General features: G+C 55.9%; 1 protein-coding gene across 3 annotated transcripts in view; it reads right to left on the bottom strand.

Annotated features, from left to right (window-relative positions):
- Window positions 1-6,078: 6,078 nt before the first annotated feature.
- LOC100084362 (rho GDP-dissociation inhibitor 2) overlaps window positions 6,079-21,569 on the bottom strand; it is a 31,851-nt gene continuing 16,360 nt past the window's right edge. For 2 of the 3 annotated variants that reach the window (XM_029058470.2, XM_029058473.2), the window contains exons 3-6: window positions 20,589-20,672; window positions 9,550-9,626; window positions 8,736-8,799; window positions 6,079-6,770 (exon numbers count right to left, since the gene is read on the bottom strand). In XM_029058470.2, coding sequence (XP_028914303.1) covers window positions 6,571-6,770; window positions 8,736-8,799; window positions 9,550-9,626; window positions 20,589-20,672 — 425 coding nt within the window. In that variant the 3' untranslated portion in view covers window positions 6,079-6,570. The remainder of the gene's footprint in view (window positions 6,771-8,735; window positions 8,800-9,549; window positions 9,627-20,588; window positions 20,673-21,569) is intronic. The other variant, XM_029058471.2, reaches the window with a different exon arrangement.

Consider the following 21,569-nt stretch of genomic DNA (forward strand, 5'->3'; position numbering starts at 1 on the left):
GGTTGTCCCACGTGAGGCTCCCAGTCTTCATCCCCCTTTTACAGATGAGGGAACTGAGGCACAGAGAAGTGAAGTGACTTGCCCACAGTCACACAGCTGATTCGAACCCACGACCTCTGACTCCCAAGCCCGGGCTCTATCCACTGAGCCACGCTGCTTCTGGGGCTCACGGTCTTCACCCTCGTTTTACAGATGGGGTAACTGAGGCAAGGAGAAGTCATGTGAGTTGCCCAAGGTCACCCAGCAGAAACGCGATAGAGTCAGGATTAGAACCCATGTCCTCCTGAGTCCCAGGCCCGTGCTCTCTTCCCTAGGCCGTGCGGTTTCTCTTGTCTCAGGTGGGCGGTTTCCCCTTTGCCCTAGGGGAGCAGGTTAGAGGTTTCTCCTTGTCCTGGTGAAGGAAGTCAGTGTTTCCTGTCCTGGGGAAGCAGGGTAGAGGTTTCTTCTGTCCCGTGGGAGCAGGTTAACATTTTCCCCTTGCCCTGGGAGAGGAGATCAGTGTTTCCTCTGTCCTGCGGGAGCAGATTAGAAGTTTCCCCTGTCCAGGGGGAACAAATTAGGGTTTCCTCTGTCCTGGGGGAGCAGGTTAGAAGTTTCCCCGGTCCAGGGGGAACAGATTAGGGTTTTTCCTGTCCTGGGGGAGCGGGTTAGAGGTTTCTCCTTGTCCTGGAGAAGCAGGTCAGGGTTTCCCCCTGTCCTGAGGCAGCAGGTTAGAGGTTTCTCCTACCCTGGGGAGCAAGTTGCAGGTTTCCCCCGTCGAGGAGGAACAGATTAGTGGTTTCTCCTATCCCAAGGGAGCAGATTAGCGGTTTCTCCTGCCCTGGGGGAGCAGGTTTGAGGCCTCCCCTTGTCCTGGGGGGGAGCAGGTTAGCGGTTTCTACTCCCCTGGGGGAGCAGGTTAGAGGTCTCCCCTTAATGATAATAATAATAATGTTGGTATTTGTTAAGCGCTTACTATATGCAGAGCACTGTTCTAAGCACCGGGGGAGACACAGGGGAATCAGGTTGTCCCACGTGGGGCACACAGTCTTCATCCCCATTTGACAGATGAGGTAACTGAGGCACAGAGAAGTGAAGTGACTTGCCCACAGTCACACAGCTGACAAGTGGCAGAGCTGGAATTCGAACCCATGACCTCTGACTCCAAAGCCCGGGCTCTTTCCACTGAGCCACGCTGCTTCTGCAGGTTAGCGGTTTCTCCTGCCCTGGGGGAGTAGGGTAGAGGTCTCCCCTTGTCCTGGGGGTGCAGGTTAGCAGTTTCTCCTGCCCTGGGGGAGCAGGTAAGGTTTTCCCCCTGTCCTGGGGGAGCAGGTTAGTGGTTTACCCACTATCCTGGGAGGAGAACAGGTCAGGTTTTTCACCTGTTCTGAGGGAGCACTTTAGAAGTTTCCCCTGTCCATGGGGAACAGATTAGGATTTTTCTTGTCCTGGAGGAGCAGGTTACAGGTTTCCCCACTATCCTGGGAGAACCGGTCAGGTTTTGCACCTGTTCTGAGGGAGCACTTTAGAAGTTTCCCCTGTCCATGGGGAACAGATTAGGATTTTTCTTGTCCTGGAGGTGCAGGTTAGAGGTTTCCCCTTGTCCTGGGGAGGCAGGTCAGTGTTTCCTCTGTCCTGGGGGAGCAGGTCAGTGTTTTCCCCCAGTCTTGGAGGAGCAGGTTAGCTGTTTCCTCCTGCCCTGGGAGAACAGGTCAGGGCTTCCCCCTGCTCTGGGGGGCCAGGATAGAGGTTTCCCCTTGTCCGGGGAAGCAGGTCAGTGTTTCCCCCGTCCTGGGGAGCAGGTTAGCAGTTTCCTCCTGTCCTGGGAGAGCAGGTCAGTGGTTCCCCTCTGCCCTGTGGGAGCAGGCCGGAGGTTTCTCCGGCCCTGAGGGAGCAGGTCAGGATTTCCCTCCTGTTTGGGGAAGCAGGTTAGCAATTTCCCCCATCCTGGAGGAGCAGGTCATTGTTTCCACTGTCCAAGGGGGACTGGTTAGGGTGTTTCCAGTCCTGGGGGAGCAGGTTAGCGGTTTCCCCTTGTCCTGGGGGAGCAGGTCAGTGTTTTCCCCCTGTCTTGGGGGAGCAGGTTAGCAGTTTCCCCCATCCTGGGGGAGCAGGTTAGATCCCTTCTCCCTTTCTCCCGCCCACCCCGCACGCTCCGCTCCTCCGCCGCCCACCTCCTCGCCGTCCCTCGGTCTCGCCCGTCCCGCCGTCGACCCCCTGGCCGCGTCCTCCCGCGGTCCCGGAATGCCCTCCCTCCTCACCTCCGTCCATCTAATTCTCTTCCCCTCTTCAAATCCCTACTTAAAGCTCACCTCCTCCGAGAGGCCTTCCCACACTGAGCTCCCCCTTTTTACCCTCTGTTCCCTCTACCCCCCCCCGACCTCTCCGCAGCTAAACCCTCTTTTCCCCCCTTTCCCTCTCCTCCTCCCCCTCTCCCGTCCCACCCCCTAGGCACTGTACTCGTCCGCTCGACTGTATTATATCTTCAGCATCCTATTTATTTTGTTTATTTTGTTTAATGAGATGTACATCACCCTGATTTTATTTATTTGCCATTGTTTTATGAGATGTTCTTCCCCTTGACTCTATTTTTTTGCCATTGTTCTCGTCGGCCCGTCTCCCCCGATTAGACCGTAAGCCCGTCAAAGGGCAGGGACTGTATCTGTGGCTGATTTGTCCATTCCAAGCGCTCAGTACAGTGCTCTGCACATAGTAAGCGCTCAATAAATACTATTGAATGAAAATACTATTGAATGAAGGTTTCCCCTTGTCCTGGGGGAGAGAGATAGCGGTTTTCCGTGTCCTCAGCTGACACCCTCCTCTCAGGGTGGCACCTGGAGAGTTTCCAGTCCTCTACCAGTCTCGGCTACGGGAAGGAGAGCGAAGCCGAGGCCCGTCCGTTGCGTTCCCGGCTTGGCCGGTGGCTAGCGAGGGGCAGGTCAACGGCTACAAGCCAAAACTCCCCCGTGCCGGGCAGCGGCGGCCTGGGAGAGAGTCCAGGATGGAGGCTCGAGTTGACTGCCCAGGAGGAGGCCATGGTCAACCGCTTCCTGATTTTTCCCACGAAAACTCTGTGGATGCACTAAAAATGTTGGTATTTGTTAAGCGCTTACTATGTGCCGAGCACTGTTCTAAGCGCTGGGGCAGACACGGGGGAATCAGGTTGTCCCACGTGGGGCTCCCAGTCTTCATCCCCATTTTCCAGATGAGGTAACTGAGGCACCGAGAAGTGAAGTGACTTGCCCACAGTCACACAGCTGACAAATGGCCGAGCCGGGGTTCGAACCCACGACCTCTGACTCCAAAGCCCGTGCTCTTGCCGCTGAGCCACGCTGCTTCTGGAACGATTGCAGATGGAAGTGGGGCCTCCTGGAAGAGACGCGTCCGTGGTGTCGCTGTGGGTAAGAAACGACTCGACTGCATCAGACAAGACAGCTGACACCACCGCCATCCTCCTTATATTTCAAGCCCACGACTTTGGCATTTTCTTTGACTCCTCTCTCTCCTCCAACCTGCATATTCCACCAAACCCTGTCAGTTCTGCCTTCCTAATCTACCTCCAGGATCCACCCCTTCTTCTCCGGCCATCAGCTACCCTGCCGTTCCAAGCGCCAGCGCTCAGAACAGTGCTTGGCACATAGTAAGCACTTAACAAATACCATCATTATTATTATTATTACTGCACCAGCCTCCTCCCTCAACTTCCTGCCTCCGGCTTCTCCTCTCTTCGGTCCCTATGTTACTCTGCTCCTCGGACTATTTTTCGAAAAACTATTCGGCCCACGCCCTCCCCATGAGGATGGGTCAATGTGTGGATTGTCATCCATAATAATAATAATAATGATAATGATGGCATCCGTTAAGCGCTTACTGTGTGCCAAGCACTGTTCTAAGCGCTGGGGAGGGGGTACAAGATAGGTTGTCCCACGTGGGGCTTACGGTGTAAATCCCCATTTTCCAGATGAGGTCACCGAGGCCCAGAGGAAGTGAAATGACTTGCCCGAGGTCACACAGCTAAGTGGCAGGGGCGAGATTAGAATCCATGACCTCTGACTCCCAAGCCCGGGCTCTTACCACTGAGCCACGCCGCTTCTCTTAGTGACACCCAATCAGTCCATCGGTGGTATTTATTGATTACCTACTTTGTGAAGACACTGTCCTAAGTAGCTGAAAGACCACAACAGAATAGAGATGGTAGACATGTCTTCTGTCCACTTCCTCCAAGAGGCCTTCCCTGACTACACCCTTTTTTCCACTCCCTTCTGCGTCGCCCCAACCTGCTCCCTTTATTAATAATGATGGTATTTAAGCGCTTACTATAACGATAATGGTGGTATTTGTTAAGCGCTTACTATGTACAAAGCACTGTTCTAAGCGCTGGGGGGATACAAGGTGATCAGGTTGTCCCACATGGGGCTCACAGTTTTCATCCCCATTTTACAGATGAGGGAACGGAGGCACAGAGAAGTTAAGTGACTTGCCCAAAGTCACACAGCTGACAAGCGGCGGAGCCGGGATTCGAACCCATGACCTCTGACTCCCAAGCCCAGGCTCTTTCCACTGAGCCGCGCTGCTTCTCTAATGCCCTGTTCTAAGTGCTTTATTCATCGCCCCCCACCCAGCCCCACTGCACTCATGTCCATATCTGTCATTTATTTATTTTTATTAATGTCTGCCTCCCCCTCTAGACTGTCAGCTCGTGGTGGGCAGGGGAAGGTGTCAGTTTATATTGTTCTATTGTCCTCTCCCCAGGGCTCAGTCCAGTGCTCCGCACATAGTAAGCGCTCGGTACATATGATTGGCTGAACAGTCCAGAGGGCGAGACAGACATCAATACGGATAAATTAGGATATGTCTACAAGTGCCGTGGGGCTGAGGGTGGGGTGAATATCAAGCGCTCAAAGGGCCCAGATCCAAGTTCGTAGGTGATGCAGAAGGGAGAGGGAGCCGGGGAAAAGGAGGTTTAGTCAGGGAAGGCCTCTTATATGAATAATAATATCAATTATTCCCGATTAGACTGTAAGCCCGTCAAACGGCAGGGACTGTCTCTATCTGTTGCCGACTTGTTCATCCCAAGCGCTTAGTACAGTGCTCTGCACATAGTAAGCGCTCAATAAATACTATTGAATGAATAATAATAATGTTGGTATTTGTTAAGCGCTTACTATGTGCAGAGCACTGTTCTAAGCGCTGGGGTAGACACAGGGGAATCAGGTTGTCCCACGCGGGGCTCACAGCTTTCATCCCCATTTTACAGATGAGGTCACTGAGGCCCAGCGAAGTGAAGTGACTTGCCCACAGTCCCACAGCTGACAAGTGGCAGAGCCGGGATTCGAACCCATGACCTATGACTCCAAAGCCCGTTCTCTTTCCACTGAGCCACGCTGCTTCTCGGTGGAGTTGTGACCTTAATAAGGATTGGAAGGAAGGGAGAGGGATGGCCTGGAGTCTACGGCGGGGAGGGAGTTGCGGGCCCCGGGGGAGGATGTGGAAAAGGGGTCGGCGGCGAGATGGGTGAGATCGGGGCCCGGTGAGGAAGTTGGCTCCAGAGGAGCGGAGTGTGCGGCCTGGGCAGGAGGAGGAGAGCCCGTTGAGTGCTCTGAAATCAAATCAGAATCAGAATAACGATAACAACGACAATAATAATTACGGTCTTTATTAAGCGTTTACTGTGTGCCAAGCTCTGTACTAAGCTCCGGGGTAAATCCAAGATAATCGAGGAGGACACAGCCCCAGTCTCACAGGGGCCTCACTGCCTAAGTAGGAGGGAGTAGGATTGAATCCCCATTATACGGACGAGGAAACGGAGACCCAGAGAAGTGAGTTGCTCAAGGTCACACGGCAGGCAACTGGAGGAGCCGGGATTAGAACCCAGGCCCCGGGCTCTTTCCGCTAGGCGGCACTGCTTTTCTGGCCCTCGGGGATCCGCGGTTGGGGGGAGGGACAGCCGTACAAGAGCAATTGATAGAGTGACTGATCGATCGGTGGCTGGTTTTCCATCTTTGGTCCTGGGGGGAGCCAGGGGTGGGGGAGGGCTGGGGCGAAAGGGAGAAGAGGGGTGATCGAGCCCCCCGAACTGAGAGAAGGGGAGGCCTCGGCTGAGGCAACGGTGTTTATTCCACTAAGGGTTCTTGGCCTTGGGCACACGAGGAGGGTCCCGGGAGGGCTCGGCTGCCAGGGGATTCGGGAATGGGTTGGAGGGGGGCCGATCTGAGTCTTCTCCGAGGCCTGCTCGCTGTGGGGCAGGAGGAAGGGCAGTGTAGGGGAGGGGGCTGAGGGAGGGGTGACCTCAGGCCGGGGAGGCCGACGTTGAGGAGCGGTCAGAGATCCGCTCCGGACAGGGGGCAGAGCAAGGGGCGAGTCTCGGTGGGTACCTGGGGAGTCCCGGGACTCTTGGCAATGTGCACGAGGAGGGCTTTGAGCTGGGCCAGAGGGCGAGTCGGGGGTCGACAGGGCCGGGGGCATCGGGAAGAGGGGCTGGGCCGAGGTCCAGAGGAGGAGGAGGGGCAGCAGAGCTGGGCGGGCGGGGGGCCGGCCGGGTCCCCCACCCGACGGGAGGCGGGAGGGTCTGGGAGGGGGCGGCCGGGAGGCTCACTCGGTCCACTCCTTCTTGATGGACAGGGTCCACTCCCAGGTGAGGTGGTCGTGCTTGTCGTCGTCGGTGAAGAAGGACTTGTTGTGATAGGTGCCCCGAGCCAGCATGCCCTTCGGGGCCTCCTCCGGAGGGGTCAGAAACTCGTACTCTTGGGGCCGAGGGCCGTAGCTGCCCACCATGAACGTCGCTTTGTCCACTGTGGGGACGGGACAGGGGTCTGAGAGGGAGCGGGGGCGGGCGGCGCCGGGGAGACGGGACGGGGGCCCCGAGAGGACGTGGGGGGCCGCTGGGGAGACGGGACAGGGTCCTGAGAGGGAGCGGGGGCTGCTGGAAAGACAAGAGAAAGGCCCGAGGGGGAGTTGGGGGGCTACTGGGTGGGGGCTGCTGCTGGGAGGACAGGAGAAGGGCTTGAGAGGGAGTAGGGGGGCTCCAGGGAGACGAGACAGGGGTCTGAGAGGGAGCGAGAGCTTCTGGGGAGACAGGAGAAGGGCCTGAAAGGGAGTAGGGGGCCTCCTGGGAGACAGGTCAGGGGCCTGAGAGGGAATGGGGGTGGACTGAGAGGGAGGGAGAGCTTCTGGGGAGACAAGACAGGGGTCTGAGAGGGAGCAGGGATGGCTGGGGAGACAGGAGAAGGGCCTGAGAGGGAGTGGGAGTTTGCTGGGGGGACCGAGGAGGGGCCTAAGGGGGAGCAGAGGCCACTGGGGGGGACAGGACAGGGGCTTAAGGGGGAGCAGAGGCCACTGGGAGGACGGGACTGGGGTTTGAGAGGGAGCGAGGGCTACTGGGGAGACAGAACACGGGTCTGAAAGGGAGCAAGGGCCCACCGGGGGGGGACGGGGCAGGGGTCTGAGAGAGACCAGGGGCTGCTGGGGAGACAGAGAAGGGTCTGAGAGGGAGTAGGGGGCTTCCAGGGAGACAGGACAGGGGCCCGAGAGGGAGCGGGGGCCGCCATGGAGATGGGACGGGGGCCTAAGAGGGAGTGAGTGCTTCTGGGGAGACATGACAGGTCCTAGGAGGGAGAGGGGACTGCTGGGGAGACAGGACAGGGGTCTGAGAGGGCTTAGGGGGGCTCCAGGGAGATGAGACAGGGGTCTGATAGGGAGCGAGGGCTACTGGGGAGACAGGACAGGGGTCTGAGAGGGAGCGAGGGCTACTGGGGAGACAGGACAGGGGTCTGAGAGGGAGCGAGGGCTACTGGGGAGACAGGACAGGGGTCTGAGAGGGAGCGAGGGCTACTGGGGAGACAGGACAGGGGTCTGAGAGGGAGCGGGGACGGCTGAGGAGACAGGAGAGGGGCCTGAAAGGGAGCGGGGGCTTGCTGGGGGGACAGGACAGGGGCCAAAGGGGGAGCAGAGACCACTGGGAGGACGGGACTGGGGATTGAGAGGGAGCGAGGGCTACTGGGGAGACACAACACGGGCCTGAAAGGGAGCGAGGGGCTACCGGGGGCGGAGGGGGACAGGACAGGGGTCCGAGAGGGAGCGGGGGGTGCTGTGAGCTGTCTCCGGGAACGGAAGGAGGCTACCAGAGGGGCAAGGCTCGAGGGGCCGGCTCTCTGTGGAGGGGGAGTGAAACGGATGGATGAGGGGAGCCCGATGGAGAGGGGGGAGGGGGGACCTCCACGGGGAGAGCGAAGTGGGCGAGCTGCACGGGGGAGGGGGGCTGGAGAAGCGGATGAGACCCGGCTGGAGAAACGGAGGAGATGGCAAGGTGGGAAGGGAGCGGAGGGTCGGCTGGGCGGTGAACGCTCACCCAGGCCCGGCGGTGTAATCATAATAATAATGATGTTGGTATCTGTTAAGCGCTTCCTATGTGCAGAGCACTGTTCTAAGCGCTGGGGTAGTTACAGGGTCATCAGGTTGCCCCACGTGAGGCTCCCAGTCTTCATCCCCATTTTCCAGAGGAGGGAACTGAGGCCCAGAGGAGTTAAGTGACCTGCCCACAGTCACACAGCTGCCAAGGGGCAGAGCCGGGATTCAAACCCGTGACCTCTGAGTCCCAAGCCCGGGCTCTTTCCACGGAGCCACGCTGCTTCTGTACACGCTCACCAGTCGGCCACGCGGTGCACACTCACCAGGGAGCAGTGCGGTGCACGCTCACCGGAGAGGCCCGAGGCCGCCGGCGGCTCTGGCTGGGAGGAGAGGGTCCTGGGCCCCCTTACCTTTCACCCCCGTCCGGTAGGTGTGCTGCACGTACTTAAGGCCGGACACAATGTCCTTGTTGACCTGCCGGGAGGAAATGATCCGTGTGACTCAATAATAATAATAATCGTGATGCTTGTTATGCCCTTACTACGTGTCGGGCGCCGCTGACGACGACGACGGTGTTTCTTAAGCGCTCACTACGTGCCGAGCACCGTTTTAAGCGTTTAGACTGTGAGCCCCTCAGGGATTGTCTCTATTTGTCGCCGAATTGTCCATTCCAAACACTTAGTCCAGTGCTCGGCAGGCACATAGTAAGCGCTCAATAAATACGGTTGAATGAATGAAGCTCTGGGGGAGGTACGGGGTCATCAGGTGGTCCCATGCGAGGCTCACAGTCTTCATCCCCATTTGACAGATGAGGGAACTGAGGCCCAGAGAAGTGGAGTGACTGGCCCGAAGTCACACAGCTGAGAAGTGGCGGAGCCGGAATTAGAACCCGTGTCCTCTGACTCCCAAGCCCGGGCTCTTGCCGCTGAGCCGCGCTGCTTCTCTAAGCGCTGAGGTGGATACAAGCTGATCGGGTTGGACCCAGTCCCTGGCCCACATGGGGCTCACGGTCTAATCGGGACGGACAAAAAACAAAACAAGCTGGGATCCACCCCAGCGCTTAGTACAGTGCCTGCCACATAGCAAGCGCTTAACAAATCCCATAATAATAATTATTATTATTATAATTAGTCCCAGCCAGCCCCGAGCCAGGCCCAGCCCGGCCCAGCTACCCCCAGCCGGACCCCTGACCCCCGCCAGGCCCCGACGGTCCTGGAGACCTACTTTGAAATGGATTTTGACTCGGTATTCCACGCCCTCCTTGAGAACGAAGGTCTCCTTCTTAAGGGCTTCCAGGTCCCCTGTGGAGAAGGAAAGGTTTGGGCAGACAGTTAGCGCTCTGGCAAACGGGCCGGGGCAAGCTGGAACGGGCCGGAGCATCCCGTCTCTTGTCTTGGTAAACCACGGAGGTCTCCCTTTGGATTCAGCCCACTCCCCCCATTCAGTAGTATTTATTGAGCGCTTACTATGTGCAGAGCACTGGACTAAACGCTTGGAATGAACGAGTCGGCAACAGGTAGAGACGGTCCCCGCCGTTTCACGGGCTCACGGTCTCATCGGGGGAGACGGACGGACGAGAACGATGGCGATAGATAGAGTCGAGGGGAAGAACGTCTCGTAAAACAATGGCAACTAAATAGACCAACGCCCTCCCTCCTCAAATCCAACAGACAGTGACTCTCTTCTCCCCCGTGTTCGAAGTCTTATTGAAAGCCCACCTCCTCCAAGAGGCCCTCCCTGACTAAATCCCGATTTTTCCTCATCTCCCCCTCCCTCCGGCGTCACCCCGACTCGCTCCCTTTCCTCATCCCCCTCCCGGCCCCGCGCCGCTTACCTCCACATCCCTCATTTATTTATTTCTATTCATATCTATCTCCCCTCTAGACTGTCAGCTCATTGCGGGCAGGGAATGTCAGTGTTGTTATATTTTACTTTCCCAAGCGCTTAGTACAGGGCTCTGCACGCAGTAAGGGCTTAATAAATACGACCGAATGAAGGAATAAATGACTGAATGAACAGCCAGAGGCCTTCTTGACCCTTATAATGTTGGGATGGCAGCGGTTGCGGCTGAGGGCTGAGGTTGTGACTCATTCCTTCCTTCATTCAGTGGTATTTATTGAGCGCTTACTGTGTGCAGAGCACTGGACTAAGCGCCTGGAAAGTACAGCTGGGCCACAGAGAGAGACCATCCCTACCCAACGACGGGCTCGCGGTCTAGAAGGGGGGAGACAGACAACGAAACATGACAAGTAGACAGGCATCGATAGCCTCAAAATAAATAGAACCATAAATGCACGTCATTAATAAAATAAATAGAATAATAAATATGTACAAATGTACATAAGTGCTGTGGGGAGGGGAAGGGGGAAGAGCAGAGGGAGGGAGTCGGGGCGATGGGGAGGGGAGGAGGAGCGGAGAAAAAGGGAGGGCTCAGTCTGGGAAGGCCTCCTGGAAGAGGTGATTAGATTAGACCGTAAGCCCGTCAAACGGCAGGGACCGTCTCTATCTGTTGCCGACTTGTTCATCCCAAGCGCTATGCTCTGCACATAGTAAGCGCTCAATAAATACTATTGAATGAATGAATGAATGAATGAAAGGTGAGCTCTCAGTAGGGTTCACAATCTTCATCTCCATTTTACAGATGAGGTAACTGAGGCACAGGGAAATTAAACGACTTGCCCAAGGTCACACAGCAGGCAAGGCCTTCCCGGACTGAGCCCCCCTTTTCCTCTGCTCCTCCTCCCCTCCCCTTCACCCCGACTCCCTCCTTCTGCTTTACCCCCCGCCCCCCGCCCCACGGCACTCGTGCATATACCTGTGCCTATTTATTATTTTATTATTCTACTTCTTTTATTAATGATGTGTATAGATCTATCGTTCTATTTATATTGACGCTATTGATGCCCGTCTACTTGTTTTGTTTCGTTGTCTGTCTCCCCCTTCTAGACCGCGAGCCCGTCGCTGGGCAGGGATCGTCTCTATCTGTTGCCCAGTTGTACTTTCCAAGCGCTTAGTACAGTGCTCTGCACACAGTAAGCGCTCAATAAATACGATCGAATGAAGGAATGAATGAATGAAAGTAGCAGAGCTGCGATTAGAACTCAGGTCCTTCTGACTTTCAGGTCCACGCTCTATCCTTTACGCCACGGTGCTTCTCCTAATCAGGTCAAGAGCCTAGCTCTGTCCACTAGGCGACCCTGCTTCTCATCTAATAACAATAAATAATAATAATAATTGCATCCATCTCCATCTCCACCCGCTCCTTCGGAGAACTCATCCGCTCCCACGGCTTCGACTATCATCTTTACGCGGATGACCCCCAAATCTCCCCCTCCTCCCCCGTCCTCTCCCCCTCCCTCCAGGCTGGTATCTCCTCCTGCCTCCAGGACGTCTCCACCTGGAAGCCCTCCCGCCACCTAAAACTCAACATGGCCCAAACTGAGCTCCTCATCTTCCCTCCCAAGCCCGGTCCTCTTCCCGACTTCCCCGTCACTGTGGACGGCACCACCGTCCTTCCCGTCTCACAGGCCCGCAACCTCGGCGTCATCCTGGACTCCGCTCTCTCCCGACTCCCTCCCTTTGCTCTACCCCGCTACTCGCCCCACGGCACTTGTGCGTATATACGTACACAGCTATAATTCTATTTATTTAGATCGATGCCTGTTTATTTCTCTCGATGTGCATATATCTCTAATTTCTATTTATTTATATCGACGCTATTGATGCCTGTTTCCTTGTTTTGCTGCCTGTCTCCCCCCTTCTAGACTGTGAGTCTGTTGTTGGGCAGGGATGGTCTCTCTTTGTTGCTGACCTCTACTTTCCAGGCGCTTAGTACAGTGCTCTGCACAGGGTAAGCGCCCAATAAATACGATTGAATGAATGAATCCAACCTTCGCCGCATCTTTAGAATCCAAAGCAGTGTGGCTTGGTGGATAGAGCCTGGGCCTGGGAGTCAGAAGGACCTGGATCCTCACCCCCGCTCGGGCCTCGGTGACCTCATCCGTAAAATGGGAATTAAGACTACGAGCCCCATGTGGGGCAGGACTGGGGCCAATCTGATGGACTTCCATCTACTCCAGTGCTTAGAACAGAGCTTGGCACCTAGTAAAGGCTTCGTTATTATTATTATTAATTTGAATTGCCCCCAGGCTCACCCAAGCGCTCGTTCCATCTCGCCTCGACTACCGCATCTGTTTCTGGGTTGACCTCCTCGCCTCCTTCGATCACCCCACTCCAGTCCATAATACACTTGGCTGCCTGGGATGTTTTTCTAAAAAAAAATTCAGGTCACGTCTCCCCACTCCTCAAGGACCCCGAGTGGTTGCCCATCTACCTCCACGTCAAACAGAAACTCCTCCCCGTCGGCAACAAGGCGCTCGATCAGCTCTTCCCCTCCTATCTTACTTTACTGAACGACTACAGCCCAGCCTGCACGCTCTGCTCCTCGAATGCTAACCTAGTCGGTCGGTTGTATTTATGGAGCGCTTACTCTGTGCAGAGCACTGTACCAAGCACTTGGGAGAGGATAATATCATACTATAACGGAGACATTTCCCTGCCCACAACGAGCTGATGGTCTAGAGCGGGGGACAGACATTAATTTAAATAAATAAATGACAGATATGGATTAGAGTGGTGTGGGGCTGGGAGGGGGGGACGAATAAAGGGAGACGGGGCGACGCAGATGGGAGAGAGAGAAGAGGAAAGAAGGAGGCAGTCGGGGAAGGCCTCTTGGAGGAGGTGGGCCTGCGGTAAGGCTTCGAAGGAGGGGAGAGGAATCGTCTGTGGGATTTGAGGCGGGAGGGCCTTCCGGGCCGGAGGCGGGATGTGGCTGAGGGGTCGGCGATGAGATCAACGAGGTCGAGGTTCAACGAGAGGGTTGGCACTAGAGGAACGAAGTTTGCGGGCGGGGATTTAGTCGGAGAGCAGTGAGGTGAGGTAATCATAATAATGACGGCGTTTCTTAAGCACTTACTATGTGCCAAGGACTGTTCTAAGCGCTGGTAGAAGGGGCGAGGCGATGGACTGCTTTAAAGCCAATGGACAGGAGTTTCTGTTTGATCTGGAGGTGGATGGGCAGCCCCTGCAGGGTCTTAAGGAGCGAGGAACCGTGGTCTGAATGTTTTTGAAGGAAAATGACGCAGGCGGCAGAGTGAAGTCTGGACCGGAGTGGGGAGAGACAGGAGGCGGGGAGGTCAGCGAGGAGGCTGATACAGTCATCCAGGAGGGAGAGGAGAAAGGCTTGGATTAACGTGGCAGTCGTTCGGATGGAGAGGAAAGGGCGGATTTTAGCCACGTTGTGAATGTTAGTGATGGACTGAATAATGTGGGTTGAGTGTGAGAGAGAAGACAAGGATGATGCCCAGGTCACGGGCTTGTGAGATAGGAAAGACGGCGGTGCCGTCTGCAGTGACGGGAAAGTCAGGGGGAGGACGGGGTTTGGGTGGGACGATAAGGAGCTCGGTTTTAGACGTGTTAGGTTTGTGGTGATAGGAGAAATCAAGATGCCTTGAAGGCAGGAGGAAATGTGAGATGGCAGAGGGGGAGAGAGATCGGGGCTGGAGAGGGAGATATTTGGGTATCGTGGGAGTCGAAGCCGCGGGAGCGGACGAGTTCTCCGAGGGAGCGGGTGGAGATGGAGAAGAGAAGGGGACCCGGGACCGAGCCTCGAGGGACCCCCACGGTGAGGGGGTGGGAGGCGGAGGAGGAGCCCCCCGAGGAGACGGAGGAGGAGCCGCCGGAGATGGAGGAGGAGAACCAGGAGGGGACGGGGTCAGCGAAGATGAGGAGGGATGATGTTTCCAGGAGAAGAAGGTGGGCCACAGTGTCGAAGGCAGCCAAGAGGTGGAGGATGAGGACGGAGGCAAGAAGGAGGTCATCGGTGACCCTTGAGAGGGCCGTATCACTTCCCCTTCGCTCCACAGAAACGGCCACAGAAAGGGAGGGAGGAAGGGACTTGGCAAGTGTTTTGATAAGGGGCGAAGGAATGGGGTCGGATATGCAGGTGGAGAGGGTGGATTCTGAGAGGAGGCGGGAGACCTCCTCTGGAGATCTTGCTGGGAAAGATGGGCGAGGGGAAGAAGGGGCAGGAAGAGGGAAGGCCCGGGGAGGGAGTTAAACATCTGGAGCAACTGCCGTGGGGCAGGGCTGTCAGGAAGGATGGGGAAATGACGTTTCCGGGCAGAGGGAGCGGAAATGAAACTCGCAAGGATAAACCTGAAGAGGGTGAAATCGACTCGATATCTGGATTTCCACCAGCAGCGCTCTGAGGCTCGTAGGCAAGAGCGAAGGAGGCGGACGGTGCGGGCGATCCAGGGATGTGGGTTGGTGATACGAGATGGGCGAAGGGATGGGGGAAGGAGCGAGGAGAGAGGGTGGGGTGGAAAGCGTCAATTTGGTCATCACGGGCAGGTCGTTTGGGGTCTGGGGGCTAAATGGGGCCCGATGACTTGAGAGAATACAGCATGGGGGTCAAAAGAGGAGAGGTCTCCGTGGAGGAACAGAATCGATTTGCGGGGCGGAGGCGGGTGGGAGAGAAGGCGGGTGAGCGTGGCCAGAGAGAAGGATTTCAGAGTCGTTGAGGGTAGGGACTTCTAAACTTTCGGAGAAGCAGCGTGGCTCAGTGGCAAGAGCCCGGCCTTGGGAGTCAGCGGTCGTGGATTCTAATCCCGCCCCCTCCACTTGTCAGCTGTGTGACCTTGGGCACGACACCTCTGGGCCTCAGTGACCTCATCTGTAAAAATGAGGACTAAAAAATGTGAGCCCCACGTGGGACAACCTGATGACCTTGTATCTCCCCCAGCCCTTAGAACAGTGCTCGGCACACAGTAAGCGCTTAACAAATGCCATCATCATTATTATTATTATTATTCATTCAATCATATTTATGGAACGCTTACTATGTGCAGAGCACTTATTATTATTGTTTCATCTCCTCCAAGAGGCCTTCCCTGACTAGATCTTCATTTCCCCATCCTATTGGCCTTCCCCTCCGCATCGGATCCGTGCTTGGCTTTGTTCCCTTTAAATATTTTGATATACACCCCACCTCAGCCCCCCAATCTTGATGTCTGTCTCCTTCTACTCAGCTGCTTTCGCCTCCTCTAATTAATTTTCATGTCCGTTCCCACCTTCTGGACCGTAAGATCCTTGTGACCGTATCTGTTAGATGCTCAGTCTGTGCCAAGCTCTGGGGTCGAAAGGAGATCATGGGGTCAGACAGAGTTCCCTTTCCCTCATTAGACTCACGTTCTAAGTGGAAGGGAGAAGAGGTAACTGTCACTTATCTGCTGTGTGACCTTGGGCAAGTCACTTTACTTCTCCGGGCCTCCATTCCCTCATCTGGAAAATGGGGATGAAGACCGGGAGCCCCACGGGGGACGGGGACTGCGTCCAACCCCATTTGCTCGTATCCACCCCAGTGCTTAGTACAGGGCCTGGCACATAAATTTATTGCTTTGTTCTTGTCCGTCTCCCCCGATTAGACCGTAAGCCCGTCAAAGGGCAGGGACTGTCTCTATCTGTTGCCGATTTGTCCATTCCAAGCGCTCAGTACAGTGCTCTGCACGTAGTGAGTGCTCAATAAATACTATTGAATGAATGAATGAACATAGTGAGCGCTTAGCAAATATCAGTCATTATTATTATCTGAGGAAACTGATGCACAGAGAAGTTAAGTGACTTGCCCAAGGTCATACAGCAGGCAAATGACAGGACTGGGACTAGAACCCGATCTAATCTATGCTGTGTGACCTTGGGCAAGTCCCTGTGCCTCAGTTACCTCATCTGTAAAACGGGGAATGAGATTGCGAGCCCCATGTGGGAAAGGGATGGTGTTCAACCCGATTTGTTTCTATCCCCCCCCCCCGCTCAGCGCTTAGTACAGTGTCTTCCACACAGTGAGTGCTTAACAAATATCATTGTTATTATCATTGATGATGATGATGGTATTTGTTAAGCGCTTACTGTGTGCCAAGCACTGTTCCAGGCACCGGGGGAGACACAGGGTCATCAGTTTGTCCCACGTGAGGCTCACGGGGTTTTCATCCCCATTTGACAGATGAGGGAACTGAGGCCCAGAGAAGTGAAGTGACTTGCTCAAAGTCACCCAGCTGACAAGTGGCGGAGCCGGGATTAGAACCCACGACCCCTGATTCCGAAGCTCGGGCTCTTTCCACTGAGCCGCGCTGCTTCTAGTCATTATTAAGTGCTCATTTCACTGCAAGACAGGCAGACAGACAAGCGAAAGGAAAGTAGGTAGATGAAGACAGAGAAGCAGAATGGCCTCGTGGGTAGAACCCGGGCCCGGGAGTCAGAAGACCTGGATTCTAATCCCGGCTCCGCCACTTGCCTATTGTGTGACCTTGAGCAAGTCATTTCAAGTCATTCCAAGAAGCCTTCCCTGACTAAGCCCCCCTTTCCCCTTCCGCGTCCCCCCGACTCGCTCTAATCCCGGCTCCGCCCCTTGCCAGCCGTGTGACCTCGGGCAACGTCCCTTGGCTTCTCTGGGCCTCAGTTCCCTCATCTGGAAAAGGGGGATGAATCCTGGAAGCCTCACAGGGGACCCCCCCCCGCCCCGATCACCCCAGCGCTTAGAACGGTGCTCGGCACCGAGTAAGCGCTTAGCAAATAGCAACATTACATACCCCCGAGTATTTAAGAAAGAAAGAAAAGAGGCCGAGAGACAGAGGGAGAGGACTGGGGTTAGACGGGCTTTTGACTGTGGGAGGCGGGCACGTGGTGAAGATGCTCGGCGAGCACCGAGGTGCGGGCTCCGGTTTCGATGGGAGAGGAAGTGACTACCTCCCCTTCTCATTTCCTGCCTCGCGCCAGGAGCCCTTATAAGGCCGTGTCCCCCGACCGGCCGGGCCTCCACGCTGACAAAGACCCTCTGCTGCCCGGAAGGCTCTGTCCCAGCATCCTCTAAAGACTCCCTCCCTCCTCAGAAACCTTTGCCTTCCAGAACCTCCTCCTACGAGCACCGCCTGCTTCCAGGCCTCCTTCTTCTACTCTCTTCTATTCCCCGACTCCTCGGCTCCCAGAGCCCTCTGCTTCAAAACCTTTGCTCCCTAGAGCCGAGCCTCCGCCTCCAAGAACGCTCTACTCCCGGAATCCTCCACTCTCGCTACGCTTTGATCCCCCAAAACTTCGGTTCCACGATGTTCCAGTTCCGCTATCTTTGGGTCCCGGAATCCTCTGCCTCCAGGACCCTCTGTTCTCTGCCAAGACCCCTCTGCTTCCAGAATCCTCTTTGTCCAAGACCCCTCTGTTCCCAGAATCCTCTGCCCCCAGGACCCCTCTGCTCCCAGAATCCTCTGCTCTCCTCCAAGACCCCTCTGCTCCCAGAATTCTCTGCTCCAAGACCCCTCTGCTCCCAGAATCCTCTTTGTCCAAGACCCCTCTGCTCCCAGAATCCTCTGCTCTCCTCCAAGACCCCTCTGTTCCCAGAATCCTCTGCCCCCAGGACCTGCTCCCAGAATCCTCTGCTCTCCTCCAAGACCCCTCTGCTCCCAGAATTCTCTGCTCCAAGACCCCTCTGCTCCCAGAATCCTCTTTGTCCAAGACCCCTCTGCTCCCAGAATCCTCTGCTCTCCTCCAAGACCCCTCTGTTCCCAGAATCCTCTGCCCCCAGGACCCCTCTGCTCCCAGAATCCTCTGCTCTCCTCCAAGACCCCTCTGCTCCCAGAATTCTCTGCCTCCAAGACCGCTCTGCTTCCAGAATCCTCTTTGTCCAAGACCCCTCTGCTCCCAGAATCCTCTGTTCTCCGCCAAGACCCCTCTGTTCCCAGAATCCTCTGCCCCCAGGACCCCTCTGCTCCCAGAATCCTCTCCGCCAAGACCCCTCTGCTCCCAGAATCCTCTGCCTCCAAGACCCCTCTGCTCCCAGGACCCTCTGCTCTCCTCCAAGACCCCTCTGCTCCCAGAATCCTCTGCTCTCCTCCAAGACCCCTCTGCTCCCAGAATCCTCTTTGTCCAAGACCCCTCTGCTCCCAGAATCCCCCGCTCCAAGACCCCTCTGCTCCCAGAATCCTCTGCTCTCCGCCAAGACCCCTCTGCTCCCAGAATCCTCTGCCTCCAAGACCGCTCTGCTCCCAGAATCCTCTTTGTCCAAGACCCCTCTGCTCCCAGAATCCTCTGCTCTCCTCCAAGACCCCTCTGCTTCCAGAATCCTCTGCCTCCAAGACCCCTTCTGCTCCCAGAATCCTCTGCCTCCAAGACGGCTCTGCTCCCAGAATCCTCTTTGTCCAAGACCCCTCTGCTCCCAGAATCCTCCACCCCCAGAGTCCGCTACTTCCCAGAACCCTCTGCTTCAGAACCCATCACTCCCAGAATCCTCTGCTCCCAGTAGCCTGTCCTGCCAGACCCCTCTGCTCCCAAACCTGCTATATTATTAGTATTATTAGTATTATTAGCATTATTATTCACACATCTGTGGCCCCATTCACACCCCTGTGGCTCAGCTTGCTCACACGTTGACTGTACACTCCCTGACTACAGGGATTACGTCGTCCCTTTCACCGTCCCCCCCCCCCCCCCCCCCCCGCCCAGCTCGGCACAGTGCTCTGCACAGAGTAAGCGCTCGAAACCATGGTATTCGTTAAGCGCTTACCGTGTGCCAGGCACTGTACTGAATGCCGGGGTAGATGCAAGTTAATCAGATTGGACACAGTCCAAGTCCCATGTGGGGCTCAAAATCTTACTTCCCATTTTGCAGATGTGGGAACCGAGGCCCAGAGAAGCGAAGTGACGCGCCCCAGGCCCCACAGCGGGCAAGTGCAGCTTGGCTCAGTGGCAAGAGGCCGGGCTTGGGAGTCAGAGGCCATGGGTTCGAATCCCGGAGCTGCCACTTGTCCGCTGTGTGACCGTGGGCGAGTCACTTCACTTCTCTGGGCCTCAGTTCCCTCATCTGTCGAATGGGGACGACCCGATGACGCTGTATCTCCCCCAGCGCTTAGAACAGTGCCCGGCACAGAGTAAGCGCTTAACAAACACCAACATTATCGTTATTATCAAGTGGCGGAGCCGGGATTAGAACCCAGGTCCTTCTGGCTTCCGGACCCGCGTGGTATTCAGTAGGCCACGCTGCTGCTCTGATTGATTAATTGATTGACGGACATGGGTCAATAGGCTCACGTGGTACAGTTCACACACGTGATCCATTAATTCACACTCAGGATGCAATGTTGCACATGGGATGCAGCGTGCGTGCACGGTCCAAACCACACATGGGATCTGATGTGCATCTGTGGTCCACCATGCATGCATGATAATAATGATGATGATGATGATGGTATTTGTTAGGCGCTTACTATGTGCCGAGCACCGTTCTAAGCGCTGGGGTAGACACAGGGGAATCAGGTTGTCCCCCGTGGGGCTCACGGTCTTCATCCCCATTTTACAGAGGAGGGAACAGAGGCCCAGAGAAGTGAAGCGACTTGCCCCCAGTCCCCAGCTGAGAGGTGGCGGAGTCGGGATTAGAACCCAGGTCCTCTTGAATGCCAGGCCCGGGCTCTACCCACTAAGCCACGCTGCTTCCTTGGCTGCCCTCCCTTCCTCCATCTCTCCCCGCCCACCGACCCCGGCGCCTTTGCCTCACCGTTTCTTTTGAAAGCGAAAGCAGGAGGCAGGCCTCGCGTTGGCCCCGTGAGGCGGTAGGAAATAATAATAATGTTGGTGTCTGTTAAGCGCTTACTATGTACAGAGCACCGTTCTAAGCGCTGGGGGAGATCCGGGGTCATCAGGTCGGCCCACGTGAGGCTCCCAGGCTTCATCCCCATTTGACAGATGAGGGAACTGAGGCCCAGAGAAGTATAGAGAAGCAGCGTGGCTCAGTGGAAAGAGCCCGGGCTTGGGAGTCAGAGGTCATGAGTTCGAATCCCAGCTCTGCCACTTGTCAGCCGGGTGACCGTGGGCGAGTCACTTGACTTCTCTGGGCCTCAGTTCCCTCATCTGGAAAATGGGGATGAAGCCTGGGAGCCCCACCTGGGACAACCTGATGACCCTGTATCTCCCCCAGCGCTTAGAACAGTGCTCGGCACATAGGAAGCGCTTAACAAATACCAACATCATTATTATTAAAGTGACTTGCCCACCGTCACCCAGCTGACAAGTGGCGGAGCCGGCATTCGAACCCACGACCTCGGACTCCCAAGCCCGGGCTCTTGCCCCGGAGCCCCGCTGCTGCTCCCGCGAATGCAAACGCAAAGGAAAGGCAAGGCGACGGTCAGCCCGGGGAGGCCGGGGAGGGCGTCCAGCCCACTCACCGGTCAGGTCCATGGTGATGGGTCCCGGGGCCGTCTCGCACACCAGGGTGAGCCGGGTCACCGTCACGTTGGGGGCGTTGGGGTCTGGCGGGGGGCAAGGGCAGAGAACGCGAGAGTCAGGGGGGGATAGGCCCCTCGTCGCATCGCTCTCTCACACACGCAAACTCTCACACTCGCTCAGTCCATCGTATTTATTGAACGCTTCTTTGGCGCCCCCGGAATCCTCGGCTCCCACGGTCCCAAAACGCTCTGCTCCCGGCATCCTCCGCTCTCAGGCCTCTCATCCCCCTCACAGAGTCAGTCGATTTGTACTTATTGAGCGCTTATTGTGTGCGGGAGAGGAGATTTGGGAGAGGAAACGTAACAACAAACGACAAACACACACACACACACACACAGAGTCGATCGATCGTATTGATTGAGCGCTTACTGTGCGCGGAGCACCGTGCTAAGGGTTTGGGAGAGGAAATATAACAACAAACACACACACACAAAGAGTCGATCGATCGTATTGATTGAGCGCTTACTGTGCGCGGAGCACCGTGCTAAGGATATGGGAGAGGACATATAACAATAAACAACAAACACACACACAGAGTCAATCGATCGTATTTATTGAGCGCTTACTGTGCGCGGAGCACCGTGCTAAGGATTTGGGAGAGGACATATAGCAACAAACAACAAACACACACACACACACACAAAGAGTCAATCGATTGTATTTATTGAGCGCTTACTGTGCGTGGAGCACCGTGCTAAAGATTTGGGAGAGGAAATATAACACCAAACACACACACACACAGAGTCAATCGATCGTATTTATTGAGCGCTTACTGTGTGCGGAGCACCGTGCTAAGGGTTTGGGAGAGGACATATAACACCAAACAACAAACACACACACAGAGTCAATCGATCGTATTTATTGAGCGCTTACTGTGTGCGGAGCACCGTGCTAAGGGTTTGGGAGAGGAAATATAACAC

This window comes from Ornithorhynchus anatinus, chromosome 2 (assembly GCF_004115215.2).
Source record: "Ornithorhynchus anatinus isolate Pmale09 chromosome 2, mOrnAna1.pri.v4, whole genome shotgun sequence".
Taxonomy (NCBI): Eukaryota; Metazoa; Chordata; class Mammalia; order Monotremata; family Ornithorhynchidae; genus Ornithorhynchus; species Ornithorhynchus anatinus.